Here is a 26,443-nt window from a genome sequence, read left to right on the forward strand (position 1 = left end):
GATGCAAAACTTGCAATGAAAAAAATTGGAGGTGTATATCTTCACAACCGTGAGTTGAGTGCTCAGGAAGCTGTATACAGAGTTTGTAATTTGAGGTTAAAAGAATGCTCAAGAAAAGTACAATTTATTCCTACAGGCGATACTCCAATTAAAATGAGTCTTCCACTAGCAATTTTAAAGAACATGAGTAAAGGCGGAGATCTCAACAATGAAAACATCTGGATGACAAGTATGCTTGATCGTTATAAGAATAGACCAAATGAAATTAATACCATGTGTCTTGCAAGTTTTGCTTCTGAATACAGAATTGTACCTACGTCAGAGGTAGAAAGAAAAAGAAATATTGATAACAATAAAGTTATTAAACTTAATAATGGTCTAGGTTATATGCAAAAGAGAACAAGAACTGATCCTGCAGTTGTCAGATATGCAAGATTTTCAGCAACTAAGGAACCAGAGAAGCATTATCAAAGTATATTGCAACTTTTTCTGCCATACAGAGCTGAATGCCAGTTGAAACCTAAACCTAAATTCAATTCATTTGAAGAGTTTTATCAAACTGGTGCTGTGAAATATAAGAACAATTGGCCCGAAAGTGTAAAATCTATAGTTGACAGAAATAAAGCAATGTTTGAGAAAGATGTTGATGTTATTGATGCAGCTGAGCAAATGCTTGAGTCATGCCCTCTTTTAGAAGATGCATGGGCACAAATTCACCCAGAATCTGAGAAGGAAAGATTAGAATGCTTAGAATCAGCTAGTACGAATTCGATATCTAATGAATCAGAAAGTGAAGATTCAATTCCAGACTTGTTGCACAAAGATAAAAAAGAAGTTTGTAAAGAAGTATATAATCAGTGTGGAATGTCCAAAAATGAGGCTAAAATATTGATGAGATCACTTAATGATAAACAGCGTGATATATTCTACACTGTTCGACAATGGTGTTTAGATAAAGCTAATGGCAAGAATGTTGCACCATTTCACATGTTCTTAAGTGGAGGAGCAGGAACAGGAAAATCCCATGTTATCAAGGCTGTGTATTTTGAGGCTTCAAGAATTCTTGCTCGTATTCTACCAAATCCAGATGATATTTCTGTTCTGTTGACAGCACCGACTGGTGTAGCTGCGTTCAACATAAATGCAACCACTGTCCATAGTACTTTCTCAATAGCAGTTGATGCCAAATTGCCATATCAACCACTAGGACAAGATACATTAACCACCATTCGTTCCAAACTTAGTAGTCTGCAGATTCTTATTATTGATGAAATTTCAATGGTTGACAAGAAGTTGCTTTGTTATATACATGGGAGATTAAGGCAAATCAAACAGACTGGTGACTATTCACCATTTGGAAATGTTTCTGTGATTGCTGTAGGCGATTTTTATCAATTACCACCTGTAAAAGGAAAGGCTTTATATGTTAGTAGCGAAGGTATGGATCTGTGGAATGATTATTTCGCCATTGCTGAATTAACAGATGTAGTAAGGCAGCAAGATCAACAGTTTGCTGAGGCATTAAATAGCGTCAGAACACGAAGAAAATCTGATGAATTACCAGCAAGTGTTGTGAACATGTTTCGTCTGTGTGAAACTGGTGAAGAGTACATTGGTATGCATATATTTGCAACAAATAAAGATGTGGATCTATGTAATATAAACATGCTTCGTGCAACATGTTCAAACCCCATATGTATTAATGCTCAAGACTTTTATAGAAATACTAAAACTAAAAAACTAGAACAGAGAGAGAGGAACTATGTCAAAGTCTACAATACAAACTTAGCAAAGACGGTTACTTTGGCTATAAATGCTCGTGTGATGTTAATTAAAAACATTGATGTATCTGATGGTCTAGTAAATGGTGTTTTTGGCAAAATTTCACATATTTCCTTTGAAGACAATAACATATTTCCATCCTGTATATATGTAGTGTTTGATAACGTGAAGGTTGGTACTAAACTACGCAGTAAATCTGGAAGCTTCTCTGTATCATCACCAAATAGCACACCTATAAAGCCATCAGAGGACAGAGTAAACAATGGCGGAGGCATTAGAAGACAATATCCATTAAGCCTAGCTTATGCATGCACTATACACAAAGTACAAGGATTAACAGTAGAGAAAGCTGTAGTATCATTAAATAAAATATTTTCTCCGGGGCAAGCTTATGTAGCTTTGAGTAGAGTTAAGACATTAGATGGCCTTATTATTCAAGATTTCAAGGAATCGAGTATGTATTGCAATGAAAAGATTGAATCAGCTCTATTAAGCATGCCAACATACTTGACGTCAAAATCAGTGTCAGACAGGGTTTGCCAATGTACTATCTTGCTACACAATGTTGAAGGATTATTGTCTCATTTTGAAGACATCAAATGCGATAAAAGACTTGTTAATGTTGATTTTATGTGTTTGACAGAAACCTGGCTACTGGATGGGAAACTATATAGTGAATTGGAATTAAACAATTTTGATTTTCACCACAAACCACGGTCATTATCTTATGATACATCTAATGAGATAACATCAGATTTGAAACAACAGGCACATGGAGGTGTAGCAGTTTATTCTAGCATTCATAAAGATACTGAATTCCTCAAGCTACATGTGTCTAACTTGGAGTACTTAGCTTTTTATGTGAAAGATGTACGTGTGTCAATAGCTGTTATATATAGACCGCGGTCATATAGAGCTGATGTGTTTAGAGAAAACCTATTGTGTCTGGTTAGTGAAATGAGTAAAATATCTGCAAGTAACATTATTATTGGTGATTTCAACGAAAATATACTCGTGTCTTCCAGTGTGCAGAACATTTTGGAAAAGCAAGGATTCAAACAATGTGTAGCCTTACCAACTACAGAAAGTGGAACGTTGATTGACCATGTATACATTAAAAACGCTGTCATTCTTAATGTTGAAGTTATACAAACATATTATGGGTTTCATGATGCTGTGATTATTCGGTTCTGAAAGTATCATTAATTTGGTACACTCAATCTAGATTTATTATTATTGAAATTTCTACCTTGATTTCCTACCTTCATATAGATGTCAACATTGCTACAACTGGAATGCTAGAATCACACTTAAGTGATAAATCTATTATAGGGAAAAAATATTCCAATGTATATAGATATTAAAACTCTCCCTACTTGTACTACGCGAATAGCATTCCTGGGCGTGAAAGTAAAACTAAGGGACACGCCCACCCACCCCACTCCACTTCACTCATTATAGGATTGGGAGGGGGGCACTTATTGACATGGATATTTCGCTAACTTATTTTCTTATAACAAAAAATAAATTTGATTGTTTTTTAACAGATGAGATAGTTGCAGTTACGTGGCATTTGTTTATTTATCTATTTTATGTTAAATTGTTTTGCTGATCAATGTAATGATGTTGACCACCATAATGTCATTGTTTACACGTGCTTAGTATAGATCGTTATGCAAGATATATAATGTAATTAAGGACTTTGAATATAGAACCTATATTATGAGGTCTAATAATTTCAGCAGAGCAGTAACGTAATTGCAACTTTACTTTATTCACACAATATCGGTCAAGTGCCCCCCTCCCAATAAAAAAAATTAATTTATCGATACTACTCAAAACAATTTAGGGAACACCTTGCTTCTGACATTATATATTGTTTAATGTTATGTAACTGTTATATTGGCACAACCTTGCATGTTTGGTTTGGGTTCCAATATAGGAAAATTAAATGTAGCAATCATAAACCTGCTCGAAATGCATGTTATGTTGTCACACATTCTACAAGCATGACACCACGTCATTAATAATTTGAGCATGGAAGTGTACGAATAATAACTGTGACACCTACATGTATATGTGTCAAAGCTTTTCAACAGCTCAGAAATGACTAAGGTTAAGCCACCCATTTGTGACAACTTTAGATGAGAGTGATACAATCTTGTCGCAGGTTTTAACAGCCGAACTATGGCCATCAATTTCAAATTCAGCGCCTTTGGAACATTAATCATACCAAGCCAAGTCAATGATCTCATAGATGATGTGATTGAAATATCATGTCATACAAGCTGGTGAACACTTCATCGATGCCACAGTAGGATAGCATGATCACTTAATGTGATGACAGCATTATGATACAAGTTGATTAACGTCCCCCTCTCTCCATAACCGAATTACATCAAACATTTGAGCCTGCTGTAAACCGAGCCACACTATGCACTTGATGTCACATATTGTCTATGTCAATACTGGACAAAACATTCTAATTGAATCGACTTGGCATTCATCTAATATAGACCCAATTAACTATTCATAGTATTTACTGTCATGGTATGGATAGAGGCACTAAAGGCAGACTAGATTTTTCAGTAGAGGTACTATTCTCTTTGTTTGAGAAGATTTTGGAACAGGAACAAATCCCGGCAGAGTGGAAAGAGGGCCATCTTATCAAAATTCCAAAGAAGGGAGACCTCAGTCAGTATTCCAACTACAGAGGGGTCACAGTACCAGGAAAAGGTCTTCAATAGGATTATCCTTGAAAGATTGAAAGGACCGGTTGACCAACAACTACGTGACCACCAGGCAGGCTTCCGTAAAGACAGATCATGTACTGATCACATTGCTACACTGAGGATCATAGTTGAACAGTCCATAAAGTGGAACTCCACCCTGTACATCAATTTTGTGGACTATCTGAAAGCTTTTGACAGTGTAGACAGAGAGTCACTTTGGAAGCTGCTTAGACACTATGAAGTTTGTCAGAATGATCTGAAACTCATACGAGGAAATGACATGCAGGGTGGTACATGGAGGAAAACTGACAGATAGCTTTGAAGTGAAGACAGGTGTGAGACAAGGCTTCCCACTCTCACCATTTTTATTCCTGCTGATCATTGACTCGATAATGAAGAAAGTGACAAATGACAAAAATGGTATCCAGTGGACACTATGGACACAGCTTGAAGACCTGGAATTCGCTGATGACATTGCCCTCCTGTCCCATAACCACAAGCACAACTTTTGCCAAATTTGGTCTAATCATCCACCAAGGTAAGACAAAGGTCATGAAAGTGAATATCCGATCCCGATCAGAATAAGTGATACACCTCTTGACGAGGTGGAGTCCTTCACTTACCTTGGCAGTGTTGTGGATAAACAGGGCAGGACGGATGCTGATGTCAAATTGGCAAAGCAAGAGCTGCATTCCTCCAACTAAGGAACATTTGGAACTCCAGAACTATAGGAAGACACACCAAGCTTCGTTTGTTTATACAAATGTAAAGTCTGTCCTGTTATATGGAGCAGAAACCTGGCGTACCACAAAGGCAACAACGCACAAAGTACAGACCTTTGTAAACAGATGCCTGCAGACAATCCTAAAAATTCATTGGCCGGATAAGATCAGCCACCTTGAGCTCTGGAAGCAAACTAGGCAGCCTCCCATGGAGGAAGAGATCTTGCGGAGGAGATGGAGTTGGATTGGCCACATTTTGCATAAGCAACCATCCAACATCCACAAGGAAAACGGGAACATGGAAGGCCAAAAAACACCTGGCTGAGGGACCTAAACAGTGATGTTAGGCGCTCAAGATCCACCTAGGTACAGCTTGAGACTGCAGAACAGGGCCGCACATGCTGAGAACTGTCATCGATGGCTTATGTTCCAGGAGGGGCGACAGACCAAAGTGAAGTGAAGTGATGCATAAACTGTTCATATTATCGTGCATGTGTTGTACATTGTTGTGTCACCAATTATAATACATTCATTATTATAATGTTCATTCCCGTAAAATATGCTATCATAACATGCATTTTGATCTGATTTATTGTAGTTGTAACTGGAAAAAAAGAAATCACGCTTGAATCGGGCTATTATGGTGTCTCCTAAACTATTTTGAGTAGTTCAGTTAATGAAATAGGATTTTGTTATCCTCTTTCTGGGTTGTAAATTATATCTTATTTCTTTTAGCCGAATTATTATCAAAAATACAGAATCTATTTAGGTAATATAAACGAAATATTAATATGGTTAGAACAATTTCTTCAAAGCAACGAAATGTAAAGATTGATTTTTAATCCGGTAGCCTTGTTGTTTCTCAATGTTATGTTAAACATATTTTGCAGAAGTAAGCCGAGCATGCGTTCTCTGAATTTGTGTACTCATATTTGCCATATATATTATGAATATGTAACCATATATTATATATTTAGTGAAGAACTAGGAGCGTCTATTATAATCAGTGTATATTATAGTCACTGTCAGTCAAAAACATTTGTGCTTATGTATACACTTTATGACATCAGAACGTTAAAAACATGAAATCAGACAACACGTGATAGACATAGTTATCTAAGACAGACAATGAATACCGCATCATCTGCGTTGTATTGATTTTATAATCATGTAACTGTTGTGATATATTCTAATGTTGTTCAATATAAATGATTTTACTATTACTGTAATTTTCAATTACTTATTGAAAACCACTGTTTCTTTTTGTTTCACATTATGAACTTAGCTAACGAACTCTTTACTGATATATAATGTCATTTGCTTATTTACATGACTGTATTATATATATCCAAAACCACATGTAATAGTTTTTGTACATATTGTTATTAATGTTGCCAAAATAAATGACTCATTTTTTAAATAACAAAACTACGTGATTTACTCAGTTATATGTTAAGGAATCTTTGAAGCAAATGTTTCTTATATTACTGTACCCTGGCTTGACAAACACATGCATGTGAGGATTAGAACAATGAATGCATGACACACTTATGCCAAAAGATGCATATTCATACCAAAAACTGTTCAGGATATTATAATTGGGCATATTTGATGAACCACATAACCATATCCATCTAATCAGTTTCCCGCATATTGTGCCATATTTTTTTCAATCTCCCTTCTCTATCTACAATAGTTCTCATAACATTAGGTTCAGGCATACTACTGTTGACTAACATGTTTGCAATCAAATCAAACAGATGCAAATGTATCTATATGTCCATTGGGAATGACAGTCCTCATTCTGTTACACTTTTGGATAATACAAATAATTATTTTCGTTATTTTGTATATCATCGTTAATAAAAGTACATTCGAGACGTTATGAATATACAAGTTTAAAATATGCTAAAATTTGTATAAATAGTATTTCATTCATATGCTGTAGGGCATTTCTAATTGACAATAAATTACATGGAGGTCGTATGCTGCATGTCGTACCAATAGTTTTAGGAAGCTTTGTTGTTTTAACTGAATTCAAAATGGCAGACAATACATGGATTTGATTTCATAGGAATATGAAAACGTAATGCAAGGATTCCACATACCGAATTTTGTATCAGTCTGGCAAATAGTTCATGAATTATAGCGTAATTTCACTTTTTACTAAATCCAAGATGGCTGCCAAAGGAAGCCATTTTTCAAAAAATCTGCTTCAGTAACTTTCTAGAGGTATCAACATAGATACTATATGCTAAATAGATTGTCAAACAAGCAAGCAGTTTTTAAGAAGATAATTTTTTGTGGTTTTTTGCATTTTTTTATAATTCAAGATGGCCGCCAAAACCACTTAAATCATGGAAAATATTTTCATGAACACATAATCATCTTATTGATCGGATGTTGTATGCCAACTTTGGTGTCAATCTGGCAAATTGTTCATGAGTTATAACGTACTTTCACTTTTTACTAAATCCAAGATGGCTGCCAAAGGGAGCCATTTTTCAAAAATCGGCTTCAGTAACTTTGTAGAGCTATCAACAGAGATACTTATGCTAAATTGATTGTCAAACAAGCAAGCAGTTTTTAAGAAGATAATTTGTTGAGGTTTTTTGCATTTTTGGATAAATTCAAGATGGCCACCAAAACCATTTGAATCATGGGAAATATTTTCATTAACATGTAACCATCTCATTGACGGGATGTTGTATGCCAACTTTGGTATCAATCTGGCAAATTGTTCATGAGTTGTAGTGTACTTTCACTTTTTACTAAATCCAAGATGGCTGCCAAAGGAAGCCATTTTTCAAAAATCTGCTTCAGTTACTTTGTAGAGCAATCAACAGAGATAATATATGCTGAATTGATTGTCAAACAAGCAAGCAGTTTTTAAGAACATAATTTTTTGAGCTTTTTTGCTTTATTTAAAAAAATTCAAGATGGCCGCCAAAACCACTTGAATCATGGGAAATATTTTCATGAACACATGATCACCTTATTGAACAGATGTTTTATGCCAACTTTGGTTTCAATCTGGCAAATTGTTCATGAGTTATAGCGTACTTTCACTTTTGACTAAATCCAAGATGGCTGCCAAATGAAGCCATTTTTCAAAAATCTGCTTCAGCAACTTTGTAGAGCTATGGCCATAGGTACTGCAATGCAAATTTCTAATCACATGAATGAGCCATTTTTAAGAAGAAGATTTTAAAAGTTTTTTGTCATTTTTCACAAAATCCAATATGGCGGCCAAGGTCACATGACCGCTAAAGATTTTATTGCTGATATTTGCTAGACATGAGCCAATGATGCCACACAAAAAAACCGGAAGTTCCTAGACCCTCAGAAAGTGGTGCAATTGAGCACTTCCGGTTTGTGTTCTACCTAAGATGGCGGCCAGGTCATGTGACCTACATGGCTGGTTTTGGGGTATGCACCACAACTCATGGCCCTTCATCAGCATGCAAAATGCCTCATCAATCGCAGCATTATTTTGTAAGTTACAGCGCTTAAAAAAAATGGCGGAATAATAATAATAATAATAAGAATAATAAACATAGCAATTACAATAGGGTTTCGCCCCATAGGGCTCGAAACCCTAATAATAATAAATATAGCTGCGTTGCAGCAATGTCGGGTTTCGAGCCCACTGACTTATTAGCAGCGTTCCAAAATCAGCATCATTGACAATAATATATTAAAGGAAATTGCATGGCCTTCATACTAAACATGTTGCATGTTCCTGTCTGTAACAGTGCTTAAGGTATTACAATCTTGCATATTTAATGATGTCCCATGACCATATATGGTCATCGGATGTTTTTGTCAGCTCTGTTGTGCAATAACTTCAATATTGCATTGGTTGCATTTTTCTATCTGTAACAGTGCTTGAGATGTAACATTTATGCATATTTGATGAGGTCACATGACCATATGTGGTCATCACATTAGTTAGTCACATCTCTTGTTCCATAGATTCGATATTGCACAGGTTGCATGTTCCCGTCTGTAACAGTGCTTGAGTTATTACATTTATGCATATTTAATGATGTCACATGACCGTGTATGGGCATCAGATGTGTTAGTCACATATCTTGTCTCATAGCTTCGATATTGCACATGTTGTGTGTTTCTTTCTGTTACTGTGTTTCAAATATAACATTTATGCATATTTGATGAGGTCACATGACCATATATGGTCATCACATTAGTTAGTCGCATCTCTTGTTCCATAGATTCGATATTGCACAGGTTGCATGTTCCCGTCTGTAATAGTGCTTGAGTTATTACATTTATGCATATTTAATGACGTCACATGACCATATACGGTCATCACATTAGTTACTCATATCTCATGTCCCACAGCTTCGATATTGCACAGGTTGCATGTCCCTATCTGTAACAGTGCTTGATATATTACATTTATGCATATTTAATGAGATCACATGACCATATATAGTCATCTTGTTTGTTAGTAGAATTTCATGTATCATCACTTCAATATTGCACTGGTTGCATGTTCCTATCTGTAACAGTGCTTGAGATATTGCAATTATGTCTATAAAATGAGGTCACGTGACCATATAAAAGAACAAAAAAATATGAAAAAACATTCTAAAATCTTCTTATAAAAAACGGCTTTTCGCCTGGACTTCCATATTTTGGAATTAAATACTATGTCATATGATCTTTCAAAGTTATTCAGGGTTAGTTGATTTGTCGAAAATTATGCAAATGAGATGCAAAACAAAATTTAAAAAAATTCTAAAAAAAAAAGTCACGTGACCGCTAAAGTTTTTTTTGATGAAATTTGTTGCCCTTGTCGCACTGCTACTATCATAAAAAAATTGGAGCACTCAGACCCTCAGAAAGGTGCGCAATTCGGCATTGAAAATTTCGCCTTTAATCCAAGATGGCGGCCTGGTCATGTGACCTATGTGTCTGAACTTAGGATATGCACCAGATCTCATACAGCTTTACCATTGTGGCAAGTATGGAACTGATCGGTCCAACGGTGTTGACATAAAGCGTGACCAAAAATTTAGGCGGAAGAATAATAATAATAATAATAATAAATATAGCTGCGTTGCAGCAATGTCGGGTTTCGAGCCCACTGACTTATTAGCAGCGTTCCAAAACCAGCATCATCGACAAGAATATATTAATGGATTTGCATGGCCTTCATACTAAACATGTTACATGTTCCTGTCTGTAACAGTGCTTAATGTTTTACAATCATACATATTTAATGATGTCACATGACCATATATGGACATCGGATGTGTCGGTCACTTCTGTTGTGCAATAACTTCAATATTGCACTGGTTGCATGTTCCTATCTGTATCAGTGCTTGACATATAACATTTATGCATATTTGATGAGGTCACATGACCATATATGGTTATCACATTAGTTAGTCACATCTATTGTTCCATAGATTCGATATTGCACAGGTTGCATGTTCCCGTCTGTAATAGTACTTGAGTTATTACATTTATGCTTATTTGATGAGGTCACATGACCATATATGGTCATCGGATATGTTAGTCACTTCTGTTGTGCAATAGCTTCAATATTGCACTGGTTGCATGTTCCTATCTGTAACAGTGATTGAGATATAACATTTATGCATATTTGATGAGGTCACATGACCATATATGGTCATCAGATGTGTTAGTCACTTCTGTTGTGCAATAGCTTCAATATTGCTCTGGTTGCATGTTCCTATCTGTAACAGTGCTTGAGTTACTACATTTATGCATATTTGATGAAGTTACATGACCATATATGGTCATCACATTAGTTAGTTACATCTCTTGTCTCATAGCTTCGATATTGCATATGTTGCATGTCTCTATTTGTGATTCTGCTTGAGATATTACAATTATGCATATTTAATGACGTCACATGACCATATACGGTCATCTCATTAGTTACTCACATCTCATGTCCCATAGCTTCGATTTTGCACAGGTTGCATGTTCATGTCTGTAACAGTGCTTGAGTTATTTCATGTATGCATATTTGATGAAGTTACATGACCATATATGGTCATCACATTAGTTAGTCACATCTCTTGTCTCACAGCTTCGATATTGCACAGGTTGCATGTTTCTAACTGTAACAGTGCTTGAGATAATTCAATTATGCATATTTAATGAAGTCACATGACCATATATGGTCATCACATTAGTTAGTCACATCTCTTGACCCATACCTTCGATATTGCACAGGATGCATGTCCCTAACTCTTACAGTGCTTGATATATTACATTTAATCATATTCAATGAGGTCACATGACCATATATGGTCATCTTGTTTGTTAGTAAAATTTCATGTACCATCACTTCAATATTGCACTGGTTGCATGTTCCCGTCTGTAACTGTTCTTGAGTTATTACATTTATGCATATTTGATGAAGTCACATGACCATATATGGTCATCACATTAGTTAGTCACATCTCGTGTCTTATAGCTTCGATATTGCACAGGTTGCATGTCGCTATCTGTAACAGTGCTTGATATATTACATTTATGCATATTTAATGAGATCACATGACCATATATGGTCATCTTGTTTGTTAGTAGAATTTCATGTACCATCACTTCAATATTGCACTGGTTGCATGTTCCTATCTGTAACAGTGCTTGAGATATTGCAATTATGTCTATAAAATGAGGTCACGTGACCATATAAAAGAACAAAAAAAATATGAAAAAACATTCTAAAATCTTCTTCTAAAAAACGGCTTATCGCCTGGACTTCATATTTTGGAATTAAATACTATGTCATATGATCTTTCAAAGTTATTCAGGGATAGTTGATTAGTCGAAAATTATGCAAATGAGATGCAAAAGAAAATTAAAAAAATTCTAGAAAAAAAATAGTCACGTGACCGCTAAAGTTTTTTTTGATGAAATTTGTAGCCCTTGTCGCACTGCTACTATCATAAAAAAATTGGAGCACTCAGACCCTCAGAAAGGTGCGCAATTCGGCATTGAAAATTTCGCCTTTAATCCAAGATGGCGGCCTGGTCATGTGACCTATGTGTCTGAACTTAGGATATGCACCAGATCTCATACAGCTTTACCATTGTGGCAAGTATGGAACTGATCGGTCCAACGGTGTTGACATAAAGCGTGACCAAAAATTTAGGCGGAAGAATAATAATAATAATAATAATAATAAACGGAACAATTACAATAGGGTTTCGACCAAATGGGCTCGAAACCCTAATAATAAACGGAACAATTACAAAAGGGTTTCGACCAAATGGGCTCGAAACCCTAATAATAATAATAATAAACGGAACAATTACAAAAGGGTTTCGACCAAATGGGCTCGAAACCCTAATAAACGGAACAATTACAAAAGGGTTTCGACCAAATGGGCTCGAAACCCTAAATATAGCTGCGTTGCAGCAATGTCGGGTTTCGAGCCCACTGCCTTATTAGCAGCGTTCCAAAATCAGCATCATTGACAATAATATATTAAAGGAAATTGCATGGCCTTCATATTAAACATGTTACATCATCCTGTCTGTAACAGTGCTTAAGGTATTACAATCTTGCATATTTAATGATGTCACATGACCATATATGGTCATTACATGAGTTAGTCACATCCCTTGTTCCATAGATTCGATATTGCACAGGTTGCATGTTCCCGTCTGTAACAGTGCTTGAGTTATTACATTTATGAATATTTAATGATGTCACATGACCGTGTATGGTCATCAGATGTGTTAGTCATCTCTCTTGTGCAAGACCTTCAATATTGCACTAGTTGCATGTTCCTGTCTGTAACAGTGCTTGAGTTATTACATTTATGCATATTTGATGAGGTCACATGACCATATACGGTCATCGGATATGTTAGTTACCTCTGTTGTGCAATAATTTCAATATTGCACTGGTTACATGTTTCTATCTGTAACAGTGCTTGAGTTATTACATTTATGCATATTTGATGAGGTCACATGACCATATATAGTCATCAGATAAGCTAGTCATCTCTCTTGTGCAAGACCTTCAATATTGCACTAGTTGCATGTTCCTGTCTGTAACAGTGCTTGAGTTATTACATTTATCCATATTTGATGAGCTCACATGACCATATATGGTCATCACATTAGTTAGTCACATCTCTTGTCTCATAGCTTCAATATTGCACAGGTTGCATGTTCCCGTCTGTAACAGTGCTTGACTTATTACATTTACGCATATTTGATGAGGTCATATGACCATATATGGTCATCACATTAGTTAGTCACATATCTTGCCTCATAGCTTCGATATTGCACAGGTTGCATGTTCGTATCTGTATCAGTGCTTGATATATTACATTAATGTATATTTAATGAGGTCACATGACCATATATGGTCATCTTGTTTGTAAGTAAAATTTCTTGTACCATCACTTCAATATTGCACTAGTTGCATGTCCCTATCAGTAACAGTGCTTGAGATATTGCAATTATGTCTACAAAATGAGGTCACGTGACCATATAAAAGAACAAAAAAAATATGAAAAAACATTCTAAAATCTTCTTCTAAAAAACGGCTTATCGCCTGGACTTCATATTTTGGAATTAAATACTATGTCATATGATCTTTCAAAGTTATTCAGGGATAGTTGATTAGTCAAAAATTATGCAAATGAGTTGCAAAAGAAAATTAAAAAAATTCTAGAAAAAAATTAGTCACGTGACCGCTAAAGTTTTTTTTGATGAAATTTGTAGCCCTTCTCCCACTGCTACTGCCATAAAAAATTTGGAGCACTCAGACCCTCAGAAAGGTGTGCAATTCGGCATTGAAAATTTCGTCTTTAATCCAAGATGGCGGCCTGGTCATGTGACCTATTTGTCTGAACTTAGGATATGCACCAGATCTCATCCAGCTTTACCATTGTGGCAAGTATTGAATTGATCGGTCCAACGGCGTTGACATAAAGCGTGACCAAAAATTTAGGCGGAATCATAATAATAATAATAAACGGAACAATTTCAATAGGGTTTCGACCAAATGGGCTCGAAACCCTAAATATAGCTGCGTTGCAGCAATGTCGGGTTTCGAGCCCACTGACTTATTAGCAGCGTTCCAAAATCAGCATCATTGACAATAATATATTAAAGGAAATTGCATAGCCTTCATACTAAACATGTTACATGTTCCTGTCTGTAACAGTGCTTGAGGTATTACAATCTTGCATATTTAATGATGTCCCATGACCATATATGGTCATCGGATGTTTTTGTCAGCTCTGTTGTGCAATAACTTCAATATTGCATTGGTTGCATGTTCCTATCTGTAACAGTGCTTGAGATATAACATTTCTGCATATTTGATGAGGTGACATGACCATATGTGGTCATCACATTAGTTAGTCACATCTCTTGTCCCATAGCTTCGATATTGCACAGGTTGCATGTCCCTATCTGTAACAGTGCTTGATATATTACATTTATGCATATTTAATGAGATCACATGACCATATATGGTCATCTTGTTTGTTAGTAGAATTTCATGTACCATCACTTCAATATTGCACTGGTTGCATGTTTCTATCTGTAACAGTGCTTGAGATAATACAATTATGCATATTTAATGGAGTCACATGACCATATATGGTCATCACATTTGTTAGTCACATATCTTTGTCTAATAGCTTGAATATTGCACAGGTTACATGTATCTATCTGTAATTCTGCTAGAGATATTACAATTATGCATATTTACTGAAGTCACATGGCCATATATGGTCATCACATTTGTTAGTCACATATCTTTGTATAATAGCTTGAATATTGCACAGGTTGCATGTCTCTATCTGTAATTCTGCTTGAGATATTACATTTATGCATATTTAATGAGATCACATGACCATATATGGTCATCTTGTTTGTTATTAGAATTTCATGTACCATCACTTCATTATTGCACTGGTTGCATGTTCCCGTCGGTAACTGTGCTTGAGTTATTATATTTATGCATATTTGATGAAGTCACATGACCATATATGGTCATCACATTAGTTAGTCACATTTCGTGTCTTATAGCTTCGATATTGCACAGGTTGCATGTTTCTATCTGTAACAGCGCTTGAGATAATTCAATTATGCATATTTAATGAAGTCACATGATCATATATGGTCATCACATTAGTTAGTCGCATCTCTTGACCCATACCTCCGATATTGCACAGGTTGCATGTAACTAACTCTTGCAGTGCTTGATATATTACATTTATGCATATTCAATGAGGTCACATGACCATATATAGTCATCTTGTTTGTTAGTAAAATTTCATGTACCATCACTTCAATATTGCACTGGTTGCATGTTCCCGTCTGTAACTGTGCTTAAGTTATAACATTTATGCATATTTGATGAAGTCACATGACCATATATGGTCATCACATTAGTTAGTCACATCTCGTGTCTTATAGCTTCGATATTGCACAGGTTGCATGTCCCTATCTGTAACAGTGCTTGATATATTACATTTATGCATATTTAATGAGATCACATGACCATATATGGTCATCTTGTTTGTTAGTAGAATTTCATGTACCATCACTTCAATATTGCACTGGTTGCATGTTCTTATCTGTAACAGTGCTTGAGATATTGCAATTATGTCTATAAAATGAGGTCACGTGACCATATAAAAGAACAAAAAAATATGAAAAAACATTCTAAAATCTTCTTATAAAAAACGGCTTTTCTCCTGGACTTCCATATTTTGGAATTAAATACTATGTCATATGATCTTTCAAAGTTATTCAGGGTTAGTTGATTTGTCGAAAATTATGCAAATGAGATGCGAAACAAAATTTAAAAAAATTCTAAAAAAAAAAGTCACGTGACCGCTAAAGTTTTTTTTGATGAAATTTGTAGCCCTTGTCGCACTGCTACTATCATAAAAAAATTGGAGCACTCAGACCCTCAGAAAGGTGCGCAATTCGGCATTGAAAATTTCGCCTTTAATCCAAGATGGCGGCCTGGTCATGTGACCTATGTGTCTGAACTTAGGATATGCACCAGATCTCATACAGCTTTACCATTGTGGCAAGTATGGAACTGATCGGTCCAACGGTGTTGACATAAAGCGTGACCAAAAATTTAGGCGGAATCATAATAATAATAATAATAATAAACGGAACAATTTCAATAGGGTTTCGACCAAATGGGCTCGAAACCCTAAATATAGCTGCGTTGCAGCAATGTCGGGTTTCGAGCCCACTGACTTATTAGCAGCGTTCCAAAATCAGCATCATTGACAATAATATATTAAAGGAAATTGCATGGCCTTCATACTAAACATGTTACATGTTCCTGTCTGTAACAGTGCTTAAGGTATTACAATCTTGCATATTTAATGATGTCACATGACCATATATGGTCATCACATTAGTTAGTCACATCTCTTGTTCTATAGATTCGATATTGCACAGGTTGCATGTTCCCGTCTGTAACAGTGCTTGAGTTATTACATTTATGAATATTTAATGAGGTCACATGATCATATAAGGTCATAGGATATGTTAGTCACCTTCCTTGTGCAATACCTTCAATACTGTACTGGTTACATGTTCCTATCTGTAATAGTGCTTGAGTTATTACATAATTGCATATTTAATGATGTCACATGATCATATATGGTCAACGGATATGTTAGTCACCTTCCTTGTGCAATACCTTCAATACTGCACTGGTTGCATGTTCCCGTCTGAAACAGCGCTTGAGTTTGTACATTGATGCATATTTGATGAGGTCACATGACCATATATGGTCATCACATTTCTTAGTCACATCTCTTGTTCCATAGATTCAATATTGCACAGGTTGCATGTTCCAGTCTGTAACAGTGCTTGAGTTATTACATTTATGAATATTTAATGATGTCACATGACCGTGTATGGTCATCAGATGTTTTAGTCATCTGTCTTGTGCAAGACCTTCAATATTGCACTAGTTGCATGTTCTTGACTGTAACAGTGCTTGAATTATTACATTTATGCATATTTGATGAGGTCACATGACCATATATGGTCATCACATTAGTTAGTCACATCTCTTGTCTCATAGCTTCGGTATTGCACAGGTTGCATGTTCCCATCTGTAACAGTGCTTGAGTTATTACATTTATGCTTATTTGATGAAGTCACATGACCATATATGGTCATCACATTAGTTAGTCACATCTCATATCTTATAGCTTCGATATTGCACAGGCTGCATGTCCCTATCTGTAACAGTGTTTGATATATTACATTTATGCATATTTAATGTGGTCACATGACCATTTATGGTCATCTTGTTCGTTAGTAAAATTTCATGTTCCATCACTTCAATATTGCACTGGTTGCATGTTCCTATCTGTAACAGTGCTTGAGATATTGCAATTATGTCTATAAAATGAGGTCACGTGACCATATAAAAGAACAAAAAAAAATATGAAAAAACATTCTAAAATCTTCTTATTAAAAACGGCTTATCGCCTGGACTTCATATTTTGGAATTAAATACTATGTCATATGATCTTTCAAAGTTATTCAGGGTTAGTTGATTAGTCGAAAATTATGCAAATGAGATGCAAAACAAAATTAAAAAAATTCTAGAAAAAAATTAGTCACATGACCGCTAAAGTTTTTTTTGATGAAATTTGTAGCCCTTCTCCCACTGCTACTGCCATAAAAAAATTGGAGCACTCAGACCCTCAGAAAGGTGTGCAAATCGGCATTGAAAATTTTGTCTTTAATCCAAGATGGCGGCCTGGTCATGTGACCTATGTGTCTGAACTTAGGATATGCACCAGATCTCCTCCAGCTTTACCATTGTGGCAAGTATAGAGCTGATCGGTCCAACAGCGTTGACATAAAGCGCGACCAAAAATTTAGGCGGAATCATAATAATAATAAACGGAACAATTACAATAGGGTTTCGACCAAATGGGCTCGAAACCCTAATAATAATAATAAACGGAACAATTACAAAAGGGTTTCGACCAAATGGGCTCGAAACCCTAAATATAGCTGCGTTGCAGCAATGTCGGGTTTCGAGCCCACTGACTTATTAGCAGCGTTCCAAAATCAGCATCATTGACAATAATATATTAAAGGAAATTGCATGGCCTTCATACTAAACATGTTACATGTTCCTGTCTGTAACAGTGCTTAAGGTATTATAATCTCGCATATTTAATTATGTCCCATGACCATATATGGTCATCTGATGTTTTTGTCAGCTCTGTTGTGCAATAACTTCAATATTGCATTGGTTGCATGTTCCTATCTGTAACAGTGCTTGAGATATAACATTTATGCATATTTGATGAGGTCACATGACCATATATGGTCATCACATTAGTTAGTCACATCTCTTGTTCCATAGATTCGATATTGCACAGGTTGCATGTTCCCGTCTGTAATAGTGATTGAGTTATTACATTTATGCTTATTTGATGAGGTCACATGACCATATATGGTCATCGGATATGTTAGTGACTTCTGTTGTGCAATAGCTTCAATATTGCACTGGTTGCATGTTCCAATCTGTAACAGTGCTTGAGATATAACATTTATGCATATTTGATGAGGTCACATGACCATATATGGTCATCGGATGTGTTAGTCACTTCTGTTGTGCAATAGCTCCAATATTGCACTGGTTGCATGTTCCTATCTGTAACAGTGCTTGAGTTATTACATTTATGCATATTTGATGAAATTACATGACCATATATGGTCATCACATTAGTTAGCCACATCTCTTGTCTCATAGCTTCGATATTGCATAGGTTGCATGTCTCTATCTGTGATTCTGCTTGAGATATTACAATTATGCATATTTAATGACGTCACATGACCATATACGGTCATCACATTAGTTACTCACATCTCATGTCCCACAGCTTCGATTTTGCACAGGTTGCATGTTCATGTCTGTAACAGTGCTTGAGATAATTCAATTATGCATATTTAATGAAGTCACATGACCATATATGGTCATCACATTAGTTAGCCACATCTCTTGACCATACCTTCGATATTGCACAGGTTGCATGTCCCTAACTCTTGCAGTGCTTGATATATTACATTTATGCATATTCAATGAGGTCACATGACCATATATGGACATCTTGTTTGTTAGTAAAATTTCATGTACCATCACTTCAATATTGCACTGGTTGCATGTTCCCGTCTGTAACTGTGCTTGAGTTATTACATTTATGCATATTTGATGATGTCACATGACCATATATGGTCATCACATTAGTTAGTCACATCTCGTGTCTTATAGCTTCGATATTGCACAGGTTGCATGTCCCTATCTGTAACAGTGCTTGATATATTACATTTATGCATATTTAATGAGATCACATGACCATATATGGTCATCTTGTTTGTTAGTAGAATTTCATGTACCATCAGTTCAATATTGCACTGGTTGCATGTTCCTATCTGTAACAGTGCTTGAGATATTGCAATTATGTCTATAAAATGAGGTCACGTGACCATATAAAAGAACAAAAAAATATGAAAAAACATTCTAAAATCTTCTTATAAAAAACGGCTTTTCGCCTGGACTTCCATATTTTGGAATTAAATACTATGTCATATGATCTTTCAAAGTTATTCAGGGTTAGTTGATTTGTCGAAAATTATGCAAATGAGATGCAAAACAAAATTTAAAAAAATTCTAAAAAAAAAAGTCACGTGACCGCTAAAGTTTTTTTTGATGAAATTTGTAGCCCTTGTCGCACTGCTACTATCATAAAAAAATTGGAGCACTCAGACCCTCAGAAAGGTGCGCAATTCGGCATCGAAAATTTCGCCTTTAATCCAAGATGGCGGCCTGGTCATGTGACCTATGTGTCTGAACTTAGGATATGCACCAGATCTCATACAGCTTTACCATTGTGGCAAGTATGAAACTGATCGGTCCAACGGTGTTGACATAAAGCGTGACCAAAAATTTAGGCGGAAGAATAATAATAATAATAATAATAAATATAGCTGCGTTGCAGCAATGTCGGGTTTCGAGCCCACTGACTTATTAGCTGCGTTCCAAAATCAGCATCATTGACAATAATATATTATAGGAAATTGCATGGCCTTCATACTAAACATGTTGCATGTTCCTGTCTGTAACAGTGCTTAAGGTATTTCAATCTTGCATATTTAATGATGTCCCATGACCATATATGGTCATCTGATGTTTTTGTCAGCTCTGTTGTGCAATAACTTCAATATTGCATTGGTTGCATTTTCCTATCTGTAACAGTGCTTGAGATATAACATTTATGCTTATTTGATGAGGTCACATGACCATATGTGGTCATCACATTAGTTAGTCACATCTCTTGTTCCATAGATTCGATATTGCACAGGTTGCATGTTCCCGTCTGTAACAGTGCTTGAGTTATTACATTTATGCATATTTAATGATGTCACATGACCGTGTATGGGCATCAGATGTGTTAGTCACATATCTTGTCTCATAGCTTCGATATTGCACAGGTTGTGTGTTTCTATCTGTTACTGTGTTTCAAATATAACATTTATGCATATTTGATGAGGTCACATGACCATATATGGTCATCACATTAGTTAGTCACATCTCTTGTTCCATAGATTCGATATTGCACAGGTTGCATGTTCCCGTCTGTAATAGTGCTTGAGTTATTACATTTATGCTTATTTGATGAGGTCACATGACCATATATGGTCATCGGATATGTTAGTGACTTCTGTTGTGCAATAGCTTCAATATTGCACTGGTTGCATGTTCCTATCGGTAACAGTGCTTGAGATATAACATTTATGCATATTTGATGAGGTCACATGACCATATATGGTCATCGGATGTGTTAGTCACTTCTGTTGTGCAATAGCTTCAATATTGCACTGTTTGCATGTTCCTATCTGTAACAGTGCTTGAGATATAACATTTATGCATATTTGATGAGGTCACATGACCATATATGGTCATTGGATGTGTTAGTGACTTCTGTTTTTCAATAGCTTCAATATTGCACTGGTTGCATGTTCCTATCTGTAACAGTGCTTGAGTTTCTACATTTATGCATATTTGATGAAGTTACATGACCATATATGGTCATCACATTAGTTAGTCACATCTCATGTCCCACAGCTTCGATTTTGCACAGGTTGCATGTTCATGTCTGTAACAGTGCTTGAGTTATTACATGTATGCATATTTGATAAAGTTACATGACCATATATGGTCATCACATTAGTTAGTCACATCTCTTGTCTCATAGCTTCGATATTGCACAGGTTGCATGTCTCTATCTGTAACAGTGCTTGAGATATTACAATTATGCATATTTAATGACGGCACATGACCATATACGGTCATCACATTAGTTACTCACATCTCATGTCCCACAGCTTCGATTTTGCACAGGTTGCATGTTCATGTCTGTAACAGTGCTTGAGATAATTCAATTATGCATATTTAATGAAGTCACATGACCATATATGGTCATCACATTAGTTAGTCATATCTCTTGACCCATACCTTCGATATTGCACAGGTTGCATGTCCCTAACTCTTGCAGTGCTTGATATATTACATTTATGCATATTCAATGAGGTCACATGACCATATATGGTCATCTTGTTTGTTAGTAAAATTTCATGTACCATCCCTTCAATATTGCACTGGTTGCATGTTCCCGTCTGTAACTGTGCTTGAGTTATTACATTTATGCATATTTGATGAAGTCACATGACCATATATGGTCATCACATTAGTTAGTCACATCTCGTGTCTTATAGCTTCGATATTGCACAGGTTGCATGTCCCTATCTGTAACAGTGCTGGATATATTACATTTATGCATATTTAATGAGATCACATGACCATATATGGTCATCTTGTTTGTTAGTAGAATTTCATGTACCATCACTTCAATATTGCACTGGTTGCATGTTCCTATCTGTAACAGTGCTTGAGATATTGCAATTATGTCCATAAAATGAGGTCACGTGACCATATAAAAGAACAAAAAAATATGAAAAAACATTCTAAAATCTTCTTATAAAAAACGGCTTTTCGCCTGGACTTCCATATTTTGGAATTAAATACTATGTCATATGATCTTTCAAAGTTATTCAGGGTTAGTTGATTTGTCGAAAATTATGCAAATGAGATGCAAAACAAAATTTAAAAAAATTCTAAAAAAAAAAGTCACGTGACCGCTAAAGTTTTTTTTGATGAAATTTGTAGCTCTTGTCGCACTGCTACTATCATAAAAAAATTGGAGCACTCAGACCCTCAGAAAGGTGCGCAATTCGGCATTGAAAATTTCGCCTTTAATCCAAGATGGCGGCCTGGTCATGTGACCTATGTGTCTGAACTTAGGATATGCACCAGATCTCATACAGCTTTACCATTGTGGCAAGTATGGAACTGATCGGTCCAACGGTGTTGACATAAAGCGTGACCAAAAATTTAGGCGGAAGAATAATAATAATAATAATAATAATAATAATAATAAACGGAACAATTACAATAGGGTTTCGACCAAATGGGCTCGAAACCCTAAATATAGCTGCGTTGCAGCAATGGCGGGTTTCGAGCCCACTGACTTATTAGCAGCGTTCCAAAATCAGCATCATTGACAATAATATATTTAAGGAAATTGCATATCCTTCATACTAAACATGTTGCATGTTCCTGTCTGTAACAGTGCTTAGGGTATTACAATCTTGCATATTTAATGATGTCCCATGACCATATATGGTCATCGGATGTTTTTATCAGCTCTGTTGTGCAATAACTTCAATATTGCGTTGGTTGCATTTTCCTATCTGTAACAGTGCTTGAGATATAACATTATGCATATTTGATGAGGTCACATGACCGTATGTGGTCATCACATTAGTTAGTCACATCTCTTGTTCAATAGATTCGATATTGCACAGGTTGCATATTCCCGTCTGTAATAGTGCTTGAGTTATTACATTTATGCTTATTTGATGAGGTCACATGACCATATATGGTCAACGGATACGTTAGTCACTTCTGTTGTGCAATAGCTTCAATATTGCACTGGTTGCATGTTCCTATCTGTAACAGTGCTTGAGATATAACATTTATGCATATTTGATGAGGTCACATGACCATATATGGTCATCGGATGTGTTAGTCACTTCTGTTGTGCAATAGCTTCAATATTGCACTGGTTGCATGTTCCTATCTGTAACAGTGCTTGAGTTATTACATTTATGCATATTTGATGAAGTTACATGACCATATATGGTCATCACATTAGTTAGTCATATCTCTTGTCACATAGCTTCGATATTGCATAGGTTGCATGTCTCTATCTGTGATTCTGCTTGAGATATTACAATTATGCATATTTAATGACGGCACATGACCATATACGGTCATCACATTAGTTACTCACATCTCATGTCCCATAGCTACGATTTTGCACAGGTTGCATGTTTCTATCTGTAACAGTGCTTGAGATAATTCAATTATGCATATTTAATGAAGTCACATGACCATATATGGTCATCACATTAGTTTGTCACATCTCTTGACCCATACCTCCGATATTGCACAGGTTGCATGTAACTAACTCTTGCAGTGCTTGATATATTACATTTATGCATATTCAATGAGGTCACATGACCATATATAGTAATCTTGTTTGTTAGTAAAATTTCATGTACCATCACTTCAATATTGCACTGGTTGCATATTCCCGTCTGTAACTGTGCTTGAGTTATTACATTTATGCATATTTGATGAAGTCACATGACCATATATGGTCATCACATTAGTTAGTCACATCTCGTGTCTTATAGCTTCGATATTGCACAGGTTGCATGTCCTTATCTGTAACAGTGCTTGATATATTACATTTATGCATATTTAATGAGATCACATGACCATATATGGTCATCTTGTTTGTTAGTAGAATTTCATGTACCATCACTTCAATATTGCACTGGTTGCATGTTCCTATCTGTAACAGTGCTTGAGATATTGCAATTATGTCTAAAAAATGAGGTCACGTGACCATGTAAAAGAACAAAAAAATATGGAAAAACATTCTAAAATCTTCTTATAAAAAACGGCTTATCGCCTGGACTCAATATTTTGGAATTAAATACTATGTGATATGATCTTTCAAAGTTATTCAGGGTTAGTTGATTTGTCGAAAATTATGCAAATGAGATGCAAAACAAAATTTAAAAAAATTCTAAAAAAAAAAGTCACGTGACCGCTAAAGTTTTTTTTGATGAAATTTGTAGCCCTTGTCGCACTGCTACTATCATAAAAAAATTGGAGTACTCAGACCCTCAGAAAGGTGCGCAATTCGGCATTGAAAATTTCGCATTTAATCCAAGGTGGCGGCCTGGTCATGTGACCTATGTGTCTGAACTTAGGATATGCACCAGATCTCATATAGCTTTACCATTGTGGCAAGTATTGAATTGATCGGTCCAACGGTGTTGACATAAAGCGTGACCAAAAATTTAGGCGGAAGAATAATAATAATAATAATAAATATAGCTGCATAGCAGCAATCACCGGTTTTCAAGACCATGGCACATTGCCAAGTCACATGCAATGCATGGCCATGTATGACTGTTTGCAATAGCCCCGAAAATATAGCATTGGTTCCATGTTTGTACTTGCAATAGTGCCTGAGATATTATAGCCATGCATATTTAATGAGTTCCATGACCATATATAGTCACCGGGTATGTTTGTCAGTTCTCTTGTCCAATGTCTTCATTATAGCATTGGTTCAATGTTCCTACTTGCAACAGGACCTAAGATATTAGAGACTTGCATATTTAACGAGTTCTATGACCATATATGGTCATTTAAAATGTTGGTCAATTCTTTTGTCCAATGCCTTCAGTATAGGTTTGGGTACATGTCTATATCTTTAAAAGTGCTCGAAATATTATGGATATGCATATTTAATGGGTTCTATGACCATATATGGTCATCGAATGTGTTGTCAATCCTTTTCTTCAATGTCTTCAATATAATATTGGTTCCATGTTTGTGTTTGGAATAGTGCCTGAGATATTAGAGACATGCATATTTAATGAGTTCTATGACCATATATGGTCATCGAATATGTTGGTCAATTCTCTCGGCCAATGTCTTCAATATAGAGTTGGTTCCATGTTTGTACTTGCAGTAGTGCCTGAGATATTAGAGACATGCATATTTAATGAGTTGCATGACCATATATGGTCATCCAATACTTTGGTCAATTCTCTTGTCCAATGTCTTCAATATAGCGTTGGTTCCATGTTTGTACTTGCAATAGTGCCTGAGATATTAAAGACATGCATATTTAATGAGTTATATGACCATATATGGACATCCAATGTTTTGGTCAATTCTCTTGTCCAATGTCTTCAATATAGCATTGGTTCCATGTTTGTGCTTGCAATCGTGCCTGAGGCATTAGAGACATGCATATTTAATGAGTTGCATGACCATATATTGTCATCGAATGTGTTGGTCAATTCTCTTGTCCAATGCTTTCAATATAGGTTTGGGTACATGTCTCTATCTTTTAAAGTGCTAGAGATATTATGGATATGCATATTTAATGAGTTCTATGACCATATATGGTCATCAACTATGTTGGTCAATTCTTTTGTCCAATGTCTTCAATAAAGCATTGGTTCCACGTTTGTACTTGCAATAGTGCATGAGATATTAGTGACATGCATATTTAATGAGTTATATGACCGTATATGGTCATTGAATATGTTGGTCAATTCTCACGTCCAATGTCTTCCATATAGCCATGGTTCCATGTTTGTACTTGCAATAGTGCCTGAGATATGAGAGACGTGCATATTTAATGAGTTGTATGACCATATATGGTCATCCAATATTTTGGTCAATTCTCTTGTCCAATGTCTTCAATATAGCGTTAGTTCCATGTTTGTATATACAATAGTTCTCAATATATGTCAATCCAATGTGTATCGTATATGGGCCCTCCCCCCTTTCCCATAATGCATCATTGCTGACTATTTTATATAAAATGTGAAAAATATTCATAAATCAACTGCTCCAAAACTACTGGTCGCACTTTCATGATTCTTTGATTAATCTGTAGTATGTATGATGTTCTTCAAAATTATGGCGTGGAATTTTGATACGATCAAAATTATGCAA

General features: G+C 35.7%; 1 protein-coding gene across 1 annotated transcript; it reads left to right on the forward strand.

Annotated features, from left to right (window-relative positions):
• Positions 1–15: 15 nt before the first annotated feature.
• Positions 16–2,976, forward strand: LOC146726075 (uncharacterized). Its single transcript, XM_085496289.1, has one exon. The coding sequence runs from the start codon at positions 16–18 to the stop codon at positions 2,974–2,976; it is 2,961 nt and encodes a 986-aa protein (XP_085352415.1).
• The last annotated feature ends 23,467 nt before the right edge of the window (positions 2,977–26,443 follow it).

This window comes from Saccoglossus kowalevskii, unplaced genomic scaffold (assembly GCF_978046115.1).
Source record: "Saccoglossus kowalevskii unplaced genomic scaffold, keSacKowa6.1 SCAFFOLD_68, whole genome shotgun sequence".
Classification (NCBI taxonomy): domain Eukaryota; kingdom Metazoa; phylum Hemichordata; class Enteropneusta; family Harrimaniidae; genus Saccoglossus; species Saccoglossus kowalevskii.